The 18,839-nt window shown below is 51.8% G+C and overlaps 1 protein-coding gene across 1 annotated transcript in view; it reads left to right on the top strand.

Annotated features, from left to right (window-relative positions):
• The first annotated feature begins 210 nt into the window (after positions 1-210).
• The window catches only part of USP35 (ubiquitin specific peptidase 35), a 74,493-nt gene continuing 55,864 nt past the window's right edge, over positions 211-18,839 (top strand). The window contains exons 1-7 of the mRNA XM_082628868.1: positions 211-543; positions 6,743-7,425; positions 8,652-8,784; positions 10,346-10,475; positions 10,898-10,999; positions 12,428-12,586; positions 17,246-17,439. Coding sequence (XP_082484994.1) covers positions 6,753-7,425; positions 8,652-8,784; positions 10,346-10,475; positions 10,898-10,999; positions 12,428-12,586; positions 17,246-17,439 — 1,391 coding nt within the window. The 5' untranslated portion in view covers positions 211-543; positions 6,743-6,752. The remainder of the gene's footprint in view (positions 544-6,742; positions 7,426-8,651; positions 8,785-10,345; positions 10,476-10,897; positions 11,000-12,427; positions 12,587-17,245; positions 17,440-18,839) is intronic.

Raw genomic sequence — 18,839 nt, 5'->3', positions numbered from 1 at the left:
CAGCTTTGCGAGGGGGGCGGAGGGCCGGAGCCCAGTCTAGGGGCGTGGCGGCCCGGGACCCGCGCGCTGCGCTCGGGGACTTGTAGTCCTCCATGGGCTCTTTGCAGCTCGGCGCGTCGACTTCGAACTCCATCTCCCAGGAGGCATTGCAGTTAGCAGTCCAGCTCCCACCCCGCCCCCGCCAGCGTTCAGGCCGGCTGGCCTTAAAGGGGACGCGGCCCTAGTGGCTGCTCGCGGGGTGGCCCCCGCTCCGGCTCCGCCCCGTTTCCCGCACCTCGCCCCTCCCCCCCACTTCGTCCCGCAGCTCTGTGGCCGCGAAGCTGAGTTGGGCTCCCCTGTTCCAGACTTGTGCAGAGCTGGTGGAGAGGTTGGGCTTTTCAGTGGAAGCAGCATCCCTGCAGTCTGGGACCTGGCGGAGGGCGTCTCCACTCTGGGGGAAGCAAAGGACCCGCCCTGACCTAGCCTGGCCCAGCCTGGTCCTGCCCGGCCTGAGCGCCCCGCCCAGGAGCTGACTCTGAGGCAGGGGCCACTGGGGTTCCAGAGGTAAGGGGGCTGGGGCATGTGTGTAGCTTGGGGGGAGGGAGTGTCTGCACCCAGATGGTTCGAGAGCCAGGACGCGCGCGTAGGGCTTTTAGAGTCCGGGGCTGGGAGGCGGGAGGTCTAGGTGCATACTGGGCCTGGCTGTGTGACCTTGGGCGAGTAGCTGCCCCTCTCTGGGCCGCAATCTTCTTCATCAATTGTGTATATAGAGATACCGCCCCTGCCCCCGCCCCCCTCAGGGCTGAGGGCACCGGCGCCCAGTGTCATGAAGCTCGCCAGCCTTTCGTGGGGTCCGCAGCCCCAGTCTGGGCTGGGAGCGGGTGCACTGGTATAACTGGAGGGAGGGGTGGGGTCGAGCTGGGGTGCAAACTGAGGGGCCAAGAGGCTGCCTCCGCTTGGAATGGGCTTCTGCTATTCTCAGCATCCTCGGCCAGGGCGTACTCCCCCTACAAGAACCCTTGAGAACAAGAGACCTCGATGTGTCAGCCTGGTGCCCGCCCTTCCAGAAAACCTGGGATGGGGGTGGGGACGCGGGCATCAGAGGTATGTGAGGGGTGGCCCCCATTGGGGCTGGGTTCCTGAGAAGCGAATATATGCTCCCACCTTCTTCCCTTCTCCTCAGTTCCCCTTCGGTAAAAGGGCAGTTGGGTTTTACTAGTAACCTTCCCCCACCGCACCTTTTTTTTTTTTTTTTCTTGCGACAGTTTGGCCCAAAGGAGTGCCTCCCAGTAGTATGGCAAGGGGATCCTTCCCGGGGCTGCCTTGGGTAGAAGTTCAGTTAAAAAATACAGAGAGAAATGCTGCTGACTAGAGACCTGGGGGACGAGGGATGGAGGGACTTCTGGGTGTCAGGAGGCACAGCCTGGTGCTCCCCCCATCCCCTGCCCATCCCAGGCAGCCAGGCAGCTCCAGCACCCAGGGGAGTCAAAGGAGGGAGACTGGGTGTGAGGGTCAGAGAGGAAAGGAAATGGGCTCCTCATTGCTGGGGCTTGGAGGGGCTGCTGTGCTCTGGGGTGTGGAGAGATTGAGTGAGCCCTTGAAGCCCCCTCCCCTGTCCCATGAAATTCTGTGAACTTTGGACCTGAGGGTTAACCAGGAACAGGTTTGTTTGTTTGTTTGTTTGTTGTTTTCTTTTTCTTCAGCTTTGGTTGTTTGAGTCATTTCTAGACTAGCCCATCCAGTGACCTCTGTAGGGGCTTTCTTGGCTGATGTTTAAGATTCGCAGGGTGATAGATATGCAAGACCAGATCTGGGCAGATGAGGGGGCAGTGACCGGACCAAGGGTTAGGCCAGTCCCTGGAAGGTGCTTTTCTGATCATATCCTTGGTTCTATCTCATCTTGCTGTCACATGTCTCTCGGTCACTTGGCACTCCTTCATCTCTGTGCCTGGTCCTGTGCTGGGCACTGGGCACAGATGGGGGACCAGACCTACTTCCTACCAAGGGAGATCCCGGCCTGGTGGGGGAGATGGGCATAGAATCAATCCAGTTACACTTGCCCAGGGATGAGAGAAGCGAAGAAGGCCTTTGGAAGCCAAAGCCCAAAGATTGAGTTGCAGGGGGATTTGGAAAGGCTTCCCAGAGGAGGGGGCATGTGACCTGGGTATTGAAGGATGAGTCAGAATTTGCCAGGAGAGAAGAGGTAGAAGCCCTTTCTCAGCAGAGAAAACTTCACCAAAGTATTGAGCAGGAAAAAGCCCACTGCTCAGATTCCTGTAGATTCACCACTAAATGGAGTTTGTCAAGTTCATCTCCCACCCTGCCCCTTTATTAGCTTAGTGTCACAGAAAGGACTTGAACGTCAGGCTCGGGAGTTTGGACCTTATCCTGAAGGGGCTGGGGGGCCTTGAGGGTTCTGAGCAGGGGCATGGCAAGATGGAGTTTATTGTCTAATGAGGTAATCTGATGATATTTGCAGGGTGTGTCGGAAAGACCAGGGAGGGATGGGGAAGTCTGAGCTGGGGCCCAGGGAGGGAGTGAGGCAGGACATTGGAGCTGTGTACACACACACACACACACACACACACACACACACACACACAGTGCTTTGGGGGTGATGGGTGATGGAGATTGAATATAGTCAGGCTCTACTATGCAGGAACAGAGACCTGTCAATATACAGTGGAAAGGTGGAGGGTCATTTGAGAGGGACAGTTAAAGGGATCTGAGCCTTCCAGGGGAGGGGTCATGATTTTCTTGTGTGCTAACTGTGCGTCCTGGAGCGGGCTGGGTGTTGCTGGGACTCCCAGGCTGTCATGTCAGCAGTGAGATATAAGCCAAGGGTGTGGGAAGGAGCCGCAGCACTGGCTGGGAAAGGCTAAGGGGTGGGCAGGTGATCATCTCCCATTCTGGGGTTCAGAAGCTCTGAGAGGTGGAAAAACATCAGCATTGACGGTTGTGGCCACAGTGGGGGTAGTGGCTGGACTAGATTTGAAGCCTAGACTCTGTACTCCTGCAGGACACATGTCTCTAGTGGAGGATGGATTGAGGAGGGGAAAAAGGAGATTGGTTAAGAGGCTTCTGCGCTAGTCCAGGCCAGAGGTAAAGAGGAGCTGATCTTGGGTGGGGCTGGAGCTCAGGGGAGAGAGTGGAAATGATGACTTGGCTTCGAGGGCTAATGGATGAAATTCCTTGTAGAATCAGCTGGATCAGGAGTATGTGTCCCCTCGTCTTCTTCCCTGACAGTGTCGGTTTTGCCTCTCAGTGTCAGATCTATTATCCGGCCCTTTTTTTTTTTTTTTTTTTGGCCGCCGCCTTGTGTCTTGAGGCATCTCAGTTCCCCAACCAGGGATTAAACCTGGGCCATGGCAGTGAAAGCCCCGAGTTTTAACCACTAGACCACCAGGGAACTCCCTGCCCTTATCTTTTTTATACCTTGTCTCAACCTCATCAGTGGTAGGCTCAGAATGGTCCCCATTTTCCAGATGAGAAGGCTGAGGAGTCCCAGCAGGGACTCACCCAAGGTCACCTGGTGATTCTGAAAGCAGAGAACCTTAGTCTCCTGCTTTAACGCAGGCTCTTCGGAGGGAGGACATGGCTGCTGTTTGCTGCTGCACTTGGCATGGGGCAGCTGTCTCTTGGGTCAGAGCCAGTGTCGACAGGCCATATCCTCATCCAGAGCCTAGAAGGAAGGGTAACCCACCCTCCCCCGAGGAGCGCTGGGGGTCTGCTTCTTCCTCCCCTAGAGAGGATGAGTGCAGGTTCTAGTCCCACCCTGCCAAGGCCGTGTCTTTCTCCCTTGTTGATCCTCAGCTTCCCCATCCATGCCGTGGGGAGAGCAGGCATTGTTCTGCCTCCCTTCCGTGGCCTGGGATGGGTCAGGTGAGGTCCACTCCTCTAAAAACCCCTTTGCATGAATGCATCCAGGATATTACTGAGTGGGTTTGTTGGTGACCATGGTGACAGCTGACCTCAAACTGCTTGTGTGGGAGTGGGGGCAGATAGGCAGGGCTTGCTGGAGTGCTCAGGCCACAGACTGCACAGAGGCTGCAGGGCTGGCCTCGGAGATCAGAACCCTCACAGAATGGCTCCACTGACCAAGCTCCCGGCTGCCAGGCACAGGCCACCTTATGTGATAGGTATCAGGTAGAATGATAGGAAATTACCAGCATCTGATCCCTCACTTTGCTGTGGTTCAGCCTGATATCATTGATCCCCATTTTACAGAAAAGAGGCTCACGATATTATGTGCTCAAGGTCACACAATGAGTTGCAGGACTAAATGGGATTTACTCCAGGTCACACTAGAATGCAGGACTGCTCATTCCTAGTCTGATTTTCTTTCCACTTCCAGAGCCTTCCTTAGCCCCAGAACTCCATTTCTCCCTGCCCCCAGGTCCTCTTCCTCCACACATGCTGTCAATATCTCATCGATTAGGATTTCTCCTTGGTCACCTGAGTACCAGGGCTTCTTGGCATCCTGGGTTGAAAGCATATTAAGTCCACTAGCCTGGAGGGCAGGGTAGGGGTTTGGAGGATGGTCTGCAGGGACTGCCCAGGAAAGAGTGGACCAGGGCTGAAGGCAGACCCATTTTTAAAGACACTTTTAAAGACCTTTTGGGAGTATGCCTTGTTTCGGCACTCTTTACCAATGTGTCTGTCTCCACCACCGGACTGACTGGGAGCTCCTAAGAGCAAGGACTTTGCTTCTAAAGCAAAGGGGACTGACACTTTCTGAGCACTTCCTTGTGCCCAGCCTTTATATTTGTCTTCACATCAGCCCTGCGGGTTGGAAATAGAGGCTCAGAGAGCATAAGTAAGCTGGATGGTAAGCAGAATGCATCCCGGTTGAATCTCAAAGAATAGAGTCTAACCATTCCAAGCTTGGGGTGGGCCCTGGGCATATGAACTTGTACTAAGTGCTCAGGTGATTCTGAGGCAACCAGGCCAGCATTCAGGAACCACTGATCTGTGCCCTGGCTACACCGTCTAACCTTACTCTGCAGTGACTGGCATGGGAAATGCCAGCCATTGAGAAATAAGCCTGGTCCCTGCCCCAAGGAGCTCACAGCCTGGTGAGAGAGAGAGAAACAAATGTAACACACGCGGTAATGGAGGTTTGGTCTCAGTGGAGAGCTAGGGCAGAGAAGCGAGCATCTCCATAGGGCCTGACACATATTTGGGGTCCCACAGTATCTGTGGTTTTGCATAAAAGTTTCTGGCCCATCATCTAGGAAATTTCTGGCTTGTCTTCACACCTACTCCAGGTCTTAACAATAGAGTAGTTTTCACTGAGATAATAAGTTTAATTAAACACTTAGCGTATACTGAACCTTATATTGGGTCCTGCCTGGTGTGGGATTATACAAAGAAGCAAAGAAGTGGTCCTGCCTTTTAGGAGCTGAACCTGTGGGAACCAGCATGAGAATCAGGAATCAAAGTGGGTCAGCTTGGGATGAAGTCTTCCAGAAAACAGCTAAAATGGAGTGGAAGGACAGGGGGAAGTATATTATGGCTCAGAGGAATAAGGTAGCAGTAACTCATACCACACTCTGCATTTGCTTATTCAACAAATGCCTACTGTGTGCCAGGCACTGTGCGAGGTCCTGGGGATACTGTGGTGAACAAAACCTGACTTGGTTCCTGCCCTCAGGAACCTATATAGTATAGTGGAGGAGGATGATCCCAATCAAGTAATCATGATAAGTGCTATAAAGGAGGACAGGATGCTCTGAAATTGTTAACAGGGGCGTTTGACCCATACAAAGAGGTCAGACGGGCCTTCTGTGTGGAAGAAGTTTGAGCTGAGCTCTGCAGGGTGAGCCAAGCAAGGAGGGGAGGGAAAAGCGAGTGCAAAAGCCCAGGGCAGGGAGGACATAGTGAGCCCACAGTGAGGGGCTGGTGTGCGCTGAGGCTTGGGAGGCGACAGGGCCTGCCTGTGCAGGGTTGAGCACAGAGATGAGATGATCTGCCTTAGTGGAGGAGATTTGGACCCGTACAACCCTCGCACTATGTGATCCCAGCTGCAATAGAGGAAGAGGCCACACGTGGCTGTAGGAGTCCAGATGAGGGATGAATTCATGCCTGGAAGTCCAGGGAGGTTCTCATTAAGGATTGGGTGTTTGAAGTGGGCTTTAAAGGAAAGTACTTTGCCTGGTTGTATGAATGTGTGTTAGTGGTGGAGGTTTGGGGAGATAGGATGTTTCAGGCAAAAGGCACAACGAACACAAAGAGGAAAAGGGTAGGTCATTTGAAAAAGAACAAGAAGAAGCTGATTGGGGGCAGAATAAAGTGCACCAGGGATCTCTGGAAGCCCTGTCAGCCCTTCCTTTCTGGAGGTGTGATTTGTGTATGTGCACAGCTCATCTTCCCACAGGACATGGCTTGGCCAAGACCATGGACAGCAGCTTCTAGATCCAGCTCTTACCTGCCTCGCCAAGAACCCACGGAGGTCCCCAGGGAGGCCTGAGGAGAGAGGGGCAAAGGGGTGGAGGAGGGGGAAGGCTCAGGTGTTGGCTTTGTGAGATGAAAGGCGCTCATCAGCAATAACTACAACCCACTGGGGCTTATTATATGCCAGGCATTGTGCTTCTCCTCATCACGTCACCTCCCGGGGAGGTAGGTATCCTTGCCCCATTTCACAGATGGGGAACTGAGGCCCAGAGAGGTTGAGCTGCTCGCCCCCAAGCCTCAGCACGCAGGGGACCACGTGGGGGATCGGTCCTGTCGGGCAGAGTGTGACCCTGCTCCCTGTCCCTTGCAGCGTGGCCGCCATGGACAAGATCTTGGAGGCGGTGGTGACGTCATCATACCCCGCGAGCGTGAAGCAAGGGCTGGTGCGCCGCGTGCTGGAGGCGGCGCGGCAGCCGCTGGAGCGGGAGCAGTGCCTGGCGCTGCTGGCGCTGGGCACGCGCCTCTACGTGAGCGGCGCCGACGAGCTGCCCCGCCGTGTGGGCTGCCAGCTGCTGCACGTGGCCGGCCGCCACCACCCAGAAGTCTTCGCCGAATTTTTCAGCGCGCGCCGCGTGCTGCGCCTGCTGCAGGGAGGCGCCGGGCCGCCGGGCGCCCGCGCGCTGGCCTGCGTGCAGCTCGGCCTGCAGCTGTTGCCTGAGGGGCCCTCGGCCGATGAGGTGTTCGCGCTGCTGCGGCGCGAGGTGCTGCGCACCGTATGTGAGCGCCCGGGGCCCGCGGCCTGTGCGCAGGTGGCGCGGCTGCTGGCGCGGCACCCGCGCTGCGTCCCCGACGGCCCTCACCGCCTGCTCTTCTGTCAGCAGCTTGTGCGCTGCCTCGGCCGCTTCCGCTGCCCGGCCGACGGCGAGGAGGGCGCCGTGGAGTTCCTGGAGCAGGCCCAGCAGGTGAGCGGCCTCCTGGCGCAGCTGTGGCGCGCGCAGCCCGCCGCCATCCTGCCCTGCCTCAAGGAGCTGTTCGCCGTCATCTCCTGCACAGGTACGTGTGCGGTCGGGGCGGGCGGGGCCCGTGCGTGCGGAGTCTCCTGTGTGGCGTGCCCACCTGGTGGTGAGGCGTGTGCATGCTAGTACACAGGTGTGTATGTGTGTGGGGGCGGGTGCTGTTACTTCGTTTAGTTAGCAGGCCCCTCCTGAGCTCCTCCCGGGTGGGGGGCACCTATCCGGTGGTGCCTGCTGGGCATGCAGAGAGGAGGGGGCCCAGATCAGTCGGGCCTGGAGGAGGACCAGGGGGCTGAGACAACAGGATGTGGGGTGGTCATCATGCCCTTTGGGTCTGGTGGCTTTCATAGAAGTGATGTGATGACTTTTGAGTCAGGTCTTGAGAGCTGGGTAGCACCAGGCAGCAGGGATAAGGTACTCAGGGCAGGCAGAGGGGAAGGTCTGGAGACGTGATAGAACCTATATGTGTCAACTGAATTGTCAATCTTGGCCCTCCGTTGACAACTGTGGAAACTGGACTGTAGTTTAAGTGACTGAAATAAAATCTGTGCCTTCCCTGATTATAGGGCTGTTCAGGGGAAAGGAAGGGAATGTACCTGGCAGGAGGAAGAACCAAGGCCAGGTGTATAAGGACCTAGGTCTTTATACAACTGGACAACAAATTTTGATAACAAATTTTTTTTTTTTTTTTTTTTTTTTGTGGTACGCGGGCCTCTCACTGTTGTGGCCTCTCCCGTTGCGGAGCACAGGCTCCGGACGCGCAGGCTCAGCGGCCATGGCTCACGGGCCCAGCCGCTTCGCGGCATGTGGGATCTTCCCAGACCGGGCACGAACCCGCGTCCCCTGCATCGGCAGGCGGACTCCCAACCACTGCGCCACCAGGGAAGCCCGATAACTAAAAATTTTTTTCATCTCTATTGGGTTCCACCTGGAATGTCCTCCCTCCCGCCGAGTCACATAGCCCTCCTACCTGTTCTTGCCAGCTCCAGTGTTACCCCATCTAAGGGCCTTGCCTATACATGCACAGCTGGGGGTTAGTGCTTTTTCTTTGCCCAGCACAGGGCCGAAGCAGTGCCAGTGAAGGTTTGTTGAGTGAATGAGCTAAGATAAGATCAGAGGCTGGGATGCTATAGGAGGCAAGGAGGTGGCCATGATGTGCTCTTTGCAGAGGCTCCCTAGTTCCTTGGCAGCATGAAGGACATGGGGTGATAGGGGAGGTGTGGGGTCCACTTGTCCCGCAAAGCTCAGCCCAGGCACCTGTTCCAGAGGAGGAGCCACCATCTAGCGCCCTGGCCAGTGTGGTCCAGCACCTCCCATTGGAGCTCATGGATGGTGTCGTCCGGAACCTCAGCAATGATGACAGTGTGACCGACTCCCAGATGCTGACTGCCATCAGCAGGTGGGCTGAGGGACGAGTGGTGGTCAGGTCTCTCTCTCTCCCAGAAGCCCCTTCCACTGGGTGGGATTGCTGGGCTAGATATAGTGGCAGAGGGCCCAGGCCCTCATGCTTGTTCATTAATCCATCCTTCTTTGAGCCCTTCCTGTGCCTGGCCCCAGGCTGGATGTGTAAGACACAGAGAGCCTTGCCCTAGTGATGCTCTCAGGCTGGGTACCAACTCTGTGACCCTGGACAAGTCAATGAACTCTCTGAGCTTCCGTTCTCCCCTCTGTAATAGCAGAGGTGGTATAAGAAGTTGTCAGGTTTCCACAGGGTCAATGATAGGAGGTAAAATTACTTTAATGAAGTGCTTTCTGAGTTTGGCAAGTACGATAAACAGAGTTTGGGTGCTTTCCAGCTCACAGAGCTCTCGCACATCCCCCACCTCATTTGAACATCATTCCACCTGTGATCTAGCCACATCTGCCTGGCCAGTGATCCCCGAATATGAGCCTTTGGCTCTGCAGACCCCATCCACCTGGCATTCCCCCTCCCCCCTGCCATTCTTTCCATACCCGTGTGCAGATCCACTGTCTCCATTGGGCCTTTCTGGATTCCTTGTCTTCGGTGGGTAAGACTGTAGGCTCTAGAGATAAGCTGCGTGAGTTAAAATACTGGCTCTCCCACTTCTTGCCTGTGTGACTCTGGGCAAGTTGCTGAACCCCTCTATGCCTCAGCTTCCTCATCCATAATTTGTAGTATAATTGAACTCATCTTACAGGTTTGTGGTGAGGATTGAATTAGATAAAATGAGATATTACGTGTAAAGTGCGTAGAACAGTGTAATGGTAGCTATTATTACCATAATTACTACTATTTGCTTTGCTCTCTATTGTTCTCTTTATATCCCAGTCTACTGAATATAAAAATAATTATACTAGTGACGTTTTCCTGAGCACCTACTGTGTGGCAGCTTCATGCTCAGTGCATGCAGGCATTATTTTGAGGGGGTCAGAAGGGTTAATACATGTAAGGCAGATGGAGCAGTGCCTGGTACAGAGTGAATATGACATAAGTGTTAGCTGTTAGCTGTTGTTATCTCTTTTAACTCATATAACAAACCTGTGATGTAGGTATTATCCCCATTTGACAGAGGAAGAAACTGAGGCTAGAGAGAGTAAGTGACTTGCTCCAGGTCACAAGCAAGGGTTTGCTGGAGCCAGAGCTTCCAGCCTGGGGGCAGTACTCCTCCTGCCGTTGGGCCTCACAGTCCAGACAGAGGCAGCCAAAAGCCCTGTTCTGCCACTGCAACTCACTGTGTATGGGGTGAGGTTTGGGGTACTGAGAGGGCCTGGTTCCCCTTCTGCTGGGCTGGGAGCCCCAGTCTCTGCCAGGTGCCTGTGCTGGGCATATTTGCAGTTCCCAGAGGTGTCCTGTTCATCCCACGGATCCCAGAGCTGCCCTGTGTAAGTGTGAGTCACTGTGGGGGGCATCTCAGGTCATTATGGCTGGTCCCTGGGCTGCCCCCTCCCAGGTGTTTGGGCCTCCCCGGTCCTTGCATCACTGTCACTCCCCTCACCAGGATGATCGACTGGGTGTCCTGGCCCCTGGGGAAGAACATTGACAAATGGATCATTGCACTGCTGAAGGGCCTGGCCGCTGTTAAGAAGTTCAGCATCTTGATCGAGGTGTCACTCGCCAAAATTGAGAAGGTTGGTGGGCCCCTGTCCTAGCCCCGGCTTCTGGCCTTTCCTGCTAGTCTCTTGCCAGGGGCAATGCAGGTCTGGGAGGCAGAGCACGGGGCTCCCACCCAAGCTCGCTGTGACCTGGGACAATTCACTGCTTCTCGCTGGACACCAGGTTTCCCCCATTCATCCTTCTGACTCTTCATTCAAGTGTGTGTGTCTGTCACTTTTGGTACGTCCATCCATCCATCAGATATCTCTCTAACTGTTTTGCTGTCCATCTCACCACCCATCCATCCACCCAGGTCTTTGAGCACCTCTGTGTTCTTACTCCCACATGGGTCTGCTGCTTTAACTCCGGCATCTCTGGCCCCCTTTCAGGCCTATGGCTACCCTTGGCCTTGGGTGGCCCAGGCCTGGGGGGCTCCTGACCAGAGGCTTTCTTCCAGGTTTTCTCCAAGCTTCTGTATCCCATTGTCCGGGGAGCCGCCTTGTCTGTCCTCAAGTATATGCTCCTGACCTTCCAGCACTCCCATGAGGCCTTCCACCTGGTAAGGGCCCCTGCGTGTTGCCCCGAAGATGGGCGGTCCTGCACCCTCCACAGGTCTGGCTGGAGGCCAGACATGCTGTCTCTGTTGGGGCTTAAGGGGTTGGGGCTTGAAGCCCAAGACCTCCAAGTCCTGGATGTTAGGCCTGGAGGAGACTTGAGACCCAATTTTACAGATAGAAAACCGAGGCCAAAGAATGGGTGTGACCTCCGCATGGGTCCCGAGTAGAGTGACAGGCCTAGAATGATGGCAGCTGTGTTACTTGGGTGCCAGCCGTGTGGCAGGTACAGTGCTAAAGACAGTCCACATGTTCATTCATTTTACTCCCAGAGTAGCCCCAAAGGGAGGTTCTATCATTTTCCCCATTTTTCAGCTGAAGAAACTGCAGTTTAGGGAGATTAGGTTGCATGTCCCAGGTAACAGCTGGTGAGCAGTACAAGGAAGATTCCAGCTGAGTTGGTCTGACTCCTGAGCCAGTGTCCTTCCTTGCTTCTCATGGTCCTTGGTCACTGCAGAAACTTTATGCTTCCTGATTTGTGCAGTGAGAAAAGCACAGAACCAGGGATTGGGGTTATGTGGGGTTGAGTCCCAGCTCTGTCATTTACTAGATGGGGTGACCTCGGGCCAGGCACTTACCTCTCAGGGCCTGGGTTGGGTGGGACAGGATTAGATGAGGTGACATTTATCAAGAGCCTGCCATATTTTAGGGACTTGATAGGTATTTATTTCTTTTCATCCTTCTCCCAAGCTCCCCTGCTCCCAGTTTCTGTGGCCTGACTCTTGCATCCCTGGGACACTATGGTGTAGCTCCCCTGTGGGTTTGATAGTTAACACTGTAGCACAGAGGAAAGAAATGGACTTTGAGTTCAGACAGACCTGGCTCAGACACCAGCTTCTCCCAGAACCCATGGTGAAATCCTTGGCAAATTACATAACCTCTCTAACTTTAATTTCTTCTCTGTAAGATGAGGATAGTAATTGCCGCATGTCACTGTGAGTGCTTGACATATAAACGTTTGCTGCTCCTCACGTTCTGTCAGAGCTGCCACCAGCTGACCACATTGTGGCCCCAGCATCACTCCTGGGTGACAGAATAGCCCTGGTCACTCAGACCTTCAGGCTCTTCAGGCAGGTTGGTTGGCTGATACTTAATAGCTGGGGCTCAGGCTCAGGCCTCCCCTTAGCTGTGAGGAGGGAATTATTTGTCCCATTAAACAGATGAAGAGACCGAGGAAGAGTATCCAAGGTCATGTATCTTGTAAAGAGAGTCACCTGCCTGCAGAGCTCAGAGCCCCATGCAGGTAAGGGGCACAGTGGTCAGGTGGGCAAACCTCCTTGCTTCAAGGAGCTCTGGGTGCTTCCAGCACTGACCACCGTCCCGTGTCTCAGGTGGGTAAACTGGTGCTGACTAACCCTGCTCTGCTCTCACAGCTCCTCCCTCACATCCCCCCAATGGTGGCCTCTCTGGTCAAGGAGGACTCCAACTCGGGGACCAGCTGCCTGGAGCAGCTGGCGGAGCTGGTCCACTGCATGGTGTTCAGGTTCCCGGGCTTCCCGGATCTGTACGAACCCGTCATGGAGGCCATCAAGGTGAGTGACAGTCCCCACTGCTCCTGCGCCCCACTCTGAGGAGGGTGCCGATTTGGGCTTTGCTCAAGGCCACACTACAGGTTAGTGGCAGCCCTCTATCCTTTGGTCCCTGGCTGTCTCCCATTACCTCCCCCAGCCCATCATGTGCTTCAGGCACACTGAGACACCTGCCATTCCCCCAGATGGATCTTCCTCTCTCGATTGTTCTGAGCCTTGGCATATGCCGATCTCTCTAACTTAAACTCCTGTCTTGTTCTGCCTGGATAGCTCTTATTTCTACCAAGCCTTCTTCTTGAAGGCTCTGCTCAAGTGTTTCTCCCTCAGGAAGCCTTCCCTGATAACTCTAAATTACACCCCCCTCCCCGCACTGTGCCCCTCAGCTGGGTCATGGCCTCTCTGAGCTTCCACAGCCCTAGTGTATCCCTCAGTCACACATTGTCACTGTCTGTATGTCTGTCTCCTCTTAGACTGAGCATTCCAGAACAGAGATGGTTTACATTTGTTCACAAGACTTATGCCCTACTCTGGGCCAGGCCCAGGCTAGGAACTGGGGACACAGGCATGAGGCAGACCATGTCTCCTCCCTTTGAGGAGCTCACAGCGTAGAGGGGTGACTGACGTGTTTACCCGTAACTGTGATCTAAGCAGCTTATGAATGCCTGTGAGGGTCAGCCTGAGAGCGGTGAAGCGGCAGAGGAGGGAAAGATCTCCAGTTAGAGGAGGAGGCTGCAAGGAAGAAAGGGCTTCTGAACTGGGCTTGCTGGGTTGCTAGGACAATAACATTTGTAGCTAGAGTCACACTTGGCAGTGTCTTCCCATGTGTTTTGTCTTCTGTTGCTCACTAGAAACCTGTGAGGCAGGTACTATTGTTATTTCAGTTTCAAAGATGAGGAAAATGAGACTTGGAGAGGTTTAGTGTCTTATGCAGTCACGGAGGTAGTGGGAGATGCAGCCAGGGCTGTGGGTTGCTGAGCCCTTTCCCATTGCTTGATACAGAAGGCAGGTCCAAGTGTGGGTGAAAGACATCCAGGTAAGTGGTGGCCCTTTTAGAACCTCTGGGCTGACTTCCATTTCTGTAACACAGCAGATAGGTAACCTGAGAAGTGTCCCATTACAAAACACCTAGAAATGCTTGTTAAAATGTAACAGATGTCTTTTTAAGTACATAGCTGAGCTTGCAAGAGAGCAAGGGGGAATCCCCAGGGGCCAAAAAGGAAGAGAAAACCAAATTCCAGAATGGTAAATGAGAGGTGATACTCTTTTGCCCTGGGTGGGGAGGGGCAGTGGGTGAGATGGCCAACCTCAGTCCCCAAGGGGCTTGAGCCGGTGGGGACAGGAGTTGAGGCTTAGGGTCTGCCCCCAGCAGGGAATCAGCACTGAAAGGCCCATGTAAATCAGGACCCAAGAAAGGCTTTACCATTAGCAAAAGGGCATTCTAGAAAAAAATACACATGGTTCCAAGTAGACATCAAGGAAGGTTCTCTGGCTTGGTCTGGGCTCTGGATTGGGAAAAAAGAAATGGTCATCATTGGACTGCTCTCGTGTGGGTCTAGGGGTTCAAATTCTTACCTTCTTTGGTGTTGTAGCACCCTAAGCTTATTGAAAGTAGTCATAAACTTGTAATACCCAAGGATTGCCTAATAGAAACAGAAATGAAACTGCTTTCAAGCCACAAAGATAGAATTCTACTAAAGATGAGTTTATAATCCCCAGATCACAAAACACATAAGGGAACAATCCACCGTGAGTGAGAGGTGGTAGATACAACAAATAAAACCTCTGGCATTTACTTGGATTTTGTTAGTTTTTCCAACTTAATGTGAGGAAGAGGTTTTTTGTTTGTTTGTTTGTTTGTTTTTAAACATAGCTAACAATAGAAGTAGCTGCCTTGCTAGATCATGAGCTCCCTGGCACTGGAGGTGGTTGAGCGGAGAAGACAGGACTTAAACCTGTTGGAAGTGACTGTTACTGTGAGCTTCTGATGGGCAGGGACCATGTCATTTTGATCTCTGTGTCTAAAAAATGTCTGAGTGAATGAACAGGACTGTAGTGTGAAGTGTGGTATCATGGAGATGTGAACAAAGAGGAGGGAGCATGGCCCTGCCCTGGGCACCAGGGGAAACCTACACTGAGTGAGATCCAGGCTTTGCACATTAGAGGCTATGGTCTGATCCAGCAGGCAAGGTGAGTCTGCAGATACTTATACAACTAGGTGTAGGGAGTTAGGCTCTATAAGACAGGTATAGATAGTGTGGGACCCCTACTTGAGAAGATTCTGGAAAGTCTTCTGGAGAGGGGATATAGGAGTTAGACCTTGAGGGATAGGGACCAGCAGGAGGAGGCCCCCAGACAGGTCAGTGGGTAAGGTGTGGGAGCAGGAATGTGCAAGTACTGTTTGGTGGTAAAGTGTGGTGGAGGGGAGGGAAGATCAGAAGGATAGGCAGAGTGGAAGGTGGTGAAAACCAGGCTGCGTGACTGCTTGGTCCAGCAGATCTGGGCTTCTCAAACGTTTCTTCTGAAGTACTTGACCTCAGAGGAGGGGACTTACCCTCCTGCAGCCTGACACAAGCTCAGAGTTTCTCTAAAATCTCATTTTATCTCAAAGATTCAAGTATATACTTCATAATCATAAACACTTGTTTTAATTTAAACATTTTTCTTCCTTGAATATTAGTGAATATAGCTCTAGGAAGATGTGTGACATTTGTCCTATGGCTTTGACTACCCCTTGCTTCAAGACACTTTGAGAGGCAAGGCAGCAAAGTATTCATGGGGTTTTACTGTTTATAAAATTCTTTCATATGTGTTATAGGAGTACATCCTTTGTATACAGTCACCTTTATAAATTCTAGAAAGTTCTCCTACTTAGGCAGTCGTACTAAGTCATGGCAGTTTCTCTGGGAGCTGTGGTCCTTGCTGAGGGAGCTACATGGTATGTAGACTTCCAGTAACATGAGGAGCTTGAAAGGTATTTGAAAGTTTTTGTTTTATTCTCTATTCTCCTAGGAGTACAGAGTTACCTTCTTTGGGAAAAAGCATTTGATTTTTTTTTTCTAGTGTGCATATTTTTGCATCTTGTGTGCTTGTGTTGCGGGGTGGTGTGTTGGTTCTGTCATTTTTTTTTTAGCTTTGATTCTTTTTTTTCTTAATTTTATTTTTTATATATACAGCAGGTTCTTATTAGTTATCTATTTTATACCGGTTCTGTCTTTTTGTCCCTATTTGTTCATGTTGTGTGTGGGGTGGGGATTGGATAGGGGATAATAGGAAGAAAAAAGAAGGGACTAAGAGAGAAGATACTGAGTCCTTATCTTCTTTTTTTTTTTTTTTTTTTTTTGCGGTATGCGGGCCTCTCACTGTTGTGGCCTCTCCCGTTGCGGAGCACAGGCTCCGGATGCGCAGGCCCAGCGGCCATGGCTCACGGGCCCAGCCGCTCCGCGGCATATGGGATCCTCCCAGACCGGGGCACGAACCCGTATCCCCTGCATCGGCAGGCGGACTCTCAACCACTGCGCCACCAGGGAGGCCCGAGTCCTTATCTTCTTATCTTGCCTCAGACAGCTACTATATTTTTTATCATCTGTGAGAGGTGACTGACTAATCTGATAAATTATCTGCTAAACGATCCTGGGAAATAAGTGAGCAGACGTGTTAAACCACCGCTTGAGCCAGACCTTCTGCAGCGACAAGGGCTTTCAGTGTAAGCTGGTCTGAAGCTCAGGGGCCTTAGACAAATCTAGGAACTGTGCTCAGGATCTGGAAACGAGAACGGGGCTAGAGGAACTGTCATGAATATCGCTTAAATATACTAAGTAATACTGCATTATGCTTAGGTGTTTTTCTTTAAAATATGTCATTATTAGAACCAGTGCTTGGTAATATTCTTTTCAGTGCAGCTGTTTAATGTGAAAAAGGATAACGACTGGGAAAGCATGCTAACCCCTGAGCCCGTGACCAAGGACCCATGCCTCAGACCCCCAGGATCCTCCCACTGTCCTGACTGTAGGATCAAGTTCAGCGTTGGGGTAGGGGGTTACTAATTCGAAAAAGCTGACTCCGCAAACTTTAAAGTAGAGGAGGTGAAAACAGGAGCAAGCACCGTGAAAGTATAGAGTGCCAAACTGCTATAAGGTAGGAGTATCCTCACTTGACAGATGAGCAAACTGAGGTCCAGGGAGGTTAACTTACTGAGTCAGAGAGGCTCACTGACCACAGCCAGAGAGCTGTGAGGACAAGAGTCAGGACCAGGGTTGAGATGTCAACACTGCTGGATTGGGCCAGTGGGCCAGTGTTGTCACTGCTTACAGTCTGTCACATCCTGGGCTCATGTAACATATAGTAGATTCCTCACTTATTGCCTCTAAGAAAATTCTTTCTCTATCTGGGTCTTAGTTTTTTCATCTACACGGTGGGGGTTTTACCCCTTTCTTAAGGTAGCTGTGGCATGAAAGATCATGTAGAAGGCCCACACGTCAAGATGAAAACCTAGAACATGTTTGAAAACAAGGGGCTGTTCTCACACATCTCTAGGACATGTTTGGGGTGATATGCTTGTGCAGGTGTGTAGTAGGCTGTAGTCCAAGAAGGCTTCCCAGAGGAGGTGATATTTTTAGAGCTAAACCTGGTGCCCACTGTCCTGCTGGCTTGTTTCCCCCTCAGGACCTCCATGTTCCCAATGAGGACCGAATCAAGCAGCTGCTGGGGCAGGATGCCTGGACCTCGCAGAAGAGTGAGCTGGCTGGCTTCTACCCCCGGCTCATGGCCAAGTCAGACACTGGCAAGATTGGTTTAATCAATCTGGGCAACACGTGCTATGTGAACAGCATCCTTCAGGCCTTGTTCATGGCTTCCGAGTAGGTGCTGCCTTTGAATTCCCTGTCTGCCCCTGCTTCTCTCCTCTGGGCTCCCTGGTGTGTGGGGGTGAGGTAGGGGTTGGCGAGGGTGGGTCCTGCTTTGTGTTATCGGCATGATTCCCTGAGGTCTGTGGGTATGTGAAGGGCAGGTGAAAGTTCCCAGAGGGCTCCAGGCCATTGCCAAGGCAGTAGGTCAAGACTGGATGGGAACTTGAGTTGGAGATTCAGAGGCTCAGCTGCAGTGGGAAGGGAGTCTGCTCTGGGTTGGTCGACATCACTGACTTTTCTGCTAGAGTCCATGGAGGTGGATAGTGTTTTCCACAGTAGGACTTCCACTCACCCTGGCGTTAGATGCCCCCTTTTACTAAAACAAAATCTTTATCATCAGTGGCTACCTATCCAACTTATGGCTTGCTTAGTACATTCACACTGTTATGCAGCCATCACCACCATCCATCCCTATAACACTTTTCATTTTGTAAATCTGAAACTCTGTGCCTATTAAACACTAACTTCCTATATTCTCATTCTCCCCTCCTCACAGCCTTTGGCTACCACTGTTATATGTTTTGTCTCTATGATTTTGTCTCTACTAAGTACCTCATATAAGTGAAATCGTACAGTATTTGTCTTTTTGTGATTGGCTTATTTCACTTAGCAAGTGTCCTCAGGGTTCGTCCATATTGTAGCATATTGCAGAATTTCTTTCCTTTTTTAAGGCTGGATAATATTCCATTGTGTGTATAAACCACATTTTGGTAATCTGTTCATTGGTAGAGTGACAGACACCTGGGTTGCTTCCATGTTTTAGCTGTTGTGAATAATGCCACTATGAACATGGGAGTACAAATATCTCTTCGAGACCCTGCTTCTGATTCTCTCGGTTACATACCCAGAAGTGGAATTGCTTGGTGATACGGTAGTTCTGTTCTTTAGTTTTTTTGAGGAACCTCCATATCGTTTTCCACACTGGCAGCACCACTTTACATTCCCACCAACAGTGCACAAGGGTTGGGATTTCTCTACATCCTCCCAACACTTCTTTTCTGTTTTTTTGATAATAGTCATCCTAATGGGTGTGAGGTGGTATCTCATTATAGTTTTTAATTTGCAGTTCCCTAATGATTAGTGATGTTGAGCATCTTTTCATGTGCTTATTGGCCATTTGTATGTGTTCTTTGGCAAAAGGTCTATTTAAATCCATTACCTAGTTTTGAATCAGGTTGTTTGTTTTTTGTTGTTGAGTTTGAGGAGTCCTTTTTTATATTCTGAATATTAATCCTGTATCACATACGTGATTTGCAAATTTTTTTAACTTTTTATTTTATATTGGAATATAGTTGGTTAACAATATTGTGATAGTTTCAGGTGTACAGCAAAGTGATTCAGTTATACATATA

Source organism: Mesoplodon mirus, assembly GCF_964341445.2.
Source record: "Mesoplodon mirus genome assembly, chromosome: 7".
NCBI classification, from domain to species: domain Eukaryota; kingdom Metazoa; phylum Chordata; class Mammalia; order Artiodactyla; family Ziphiidae; genus Mesoplodon; species Mesoplodon mirus.
Note: the sequence above shows the minus strand (reverse complement) of the source record. Positions and strands in the feature narration are given on the sequence as shown.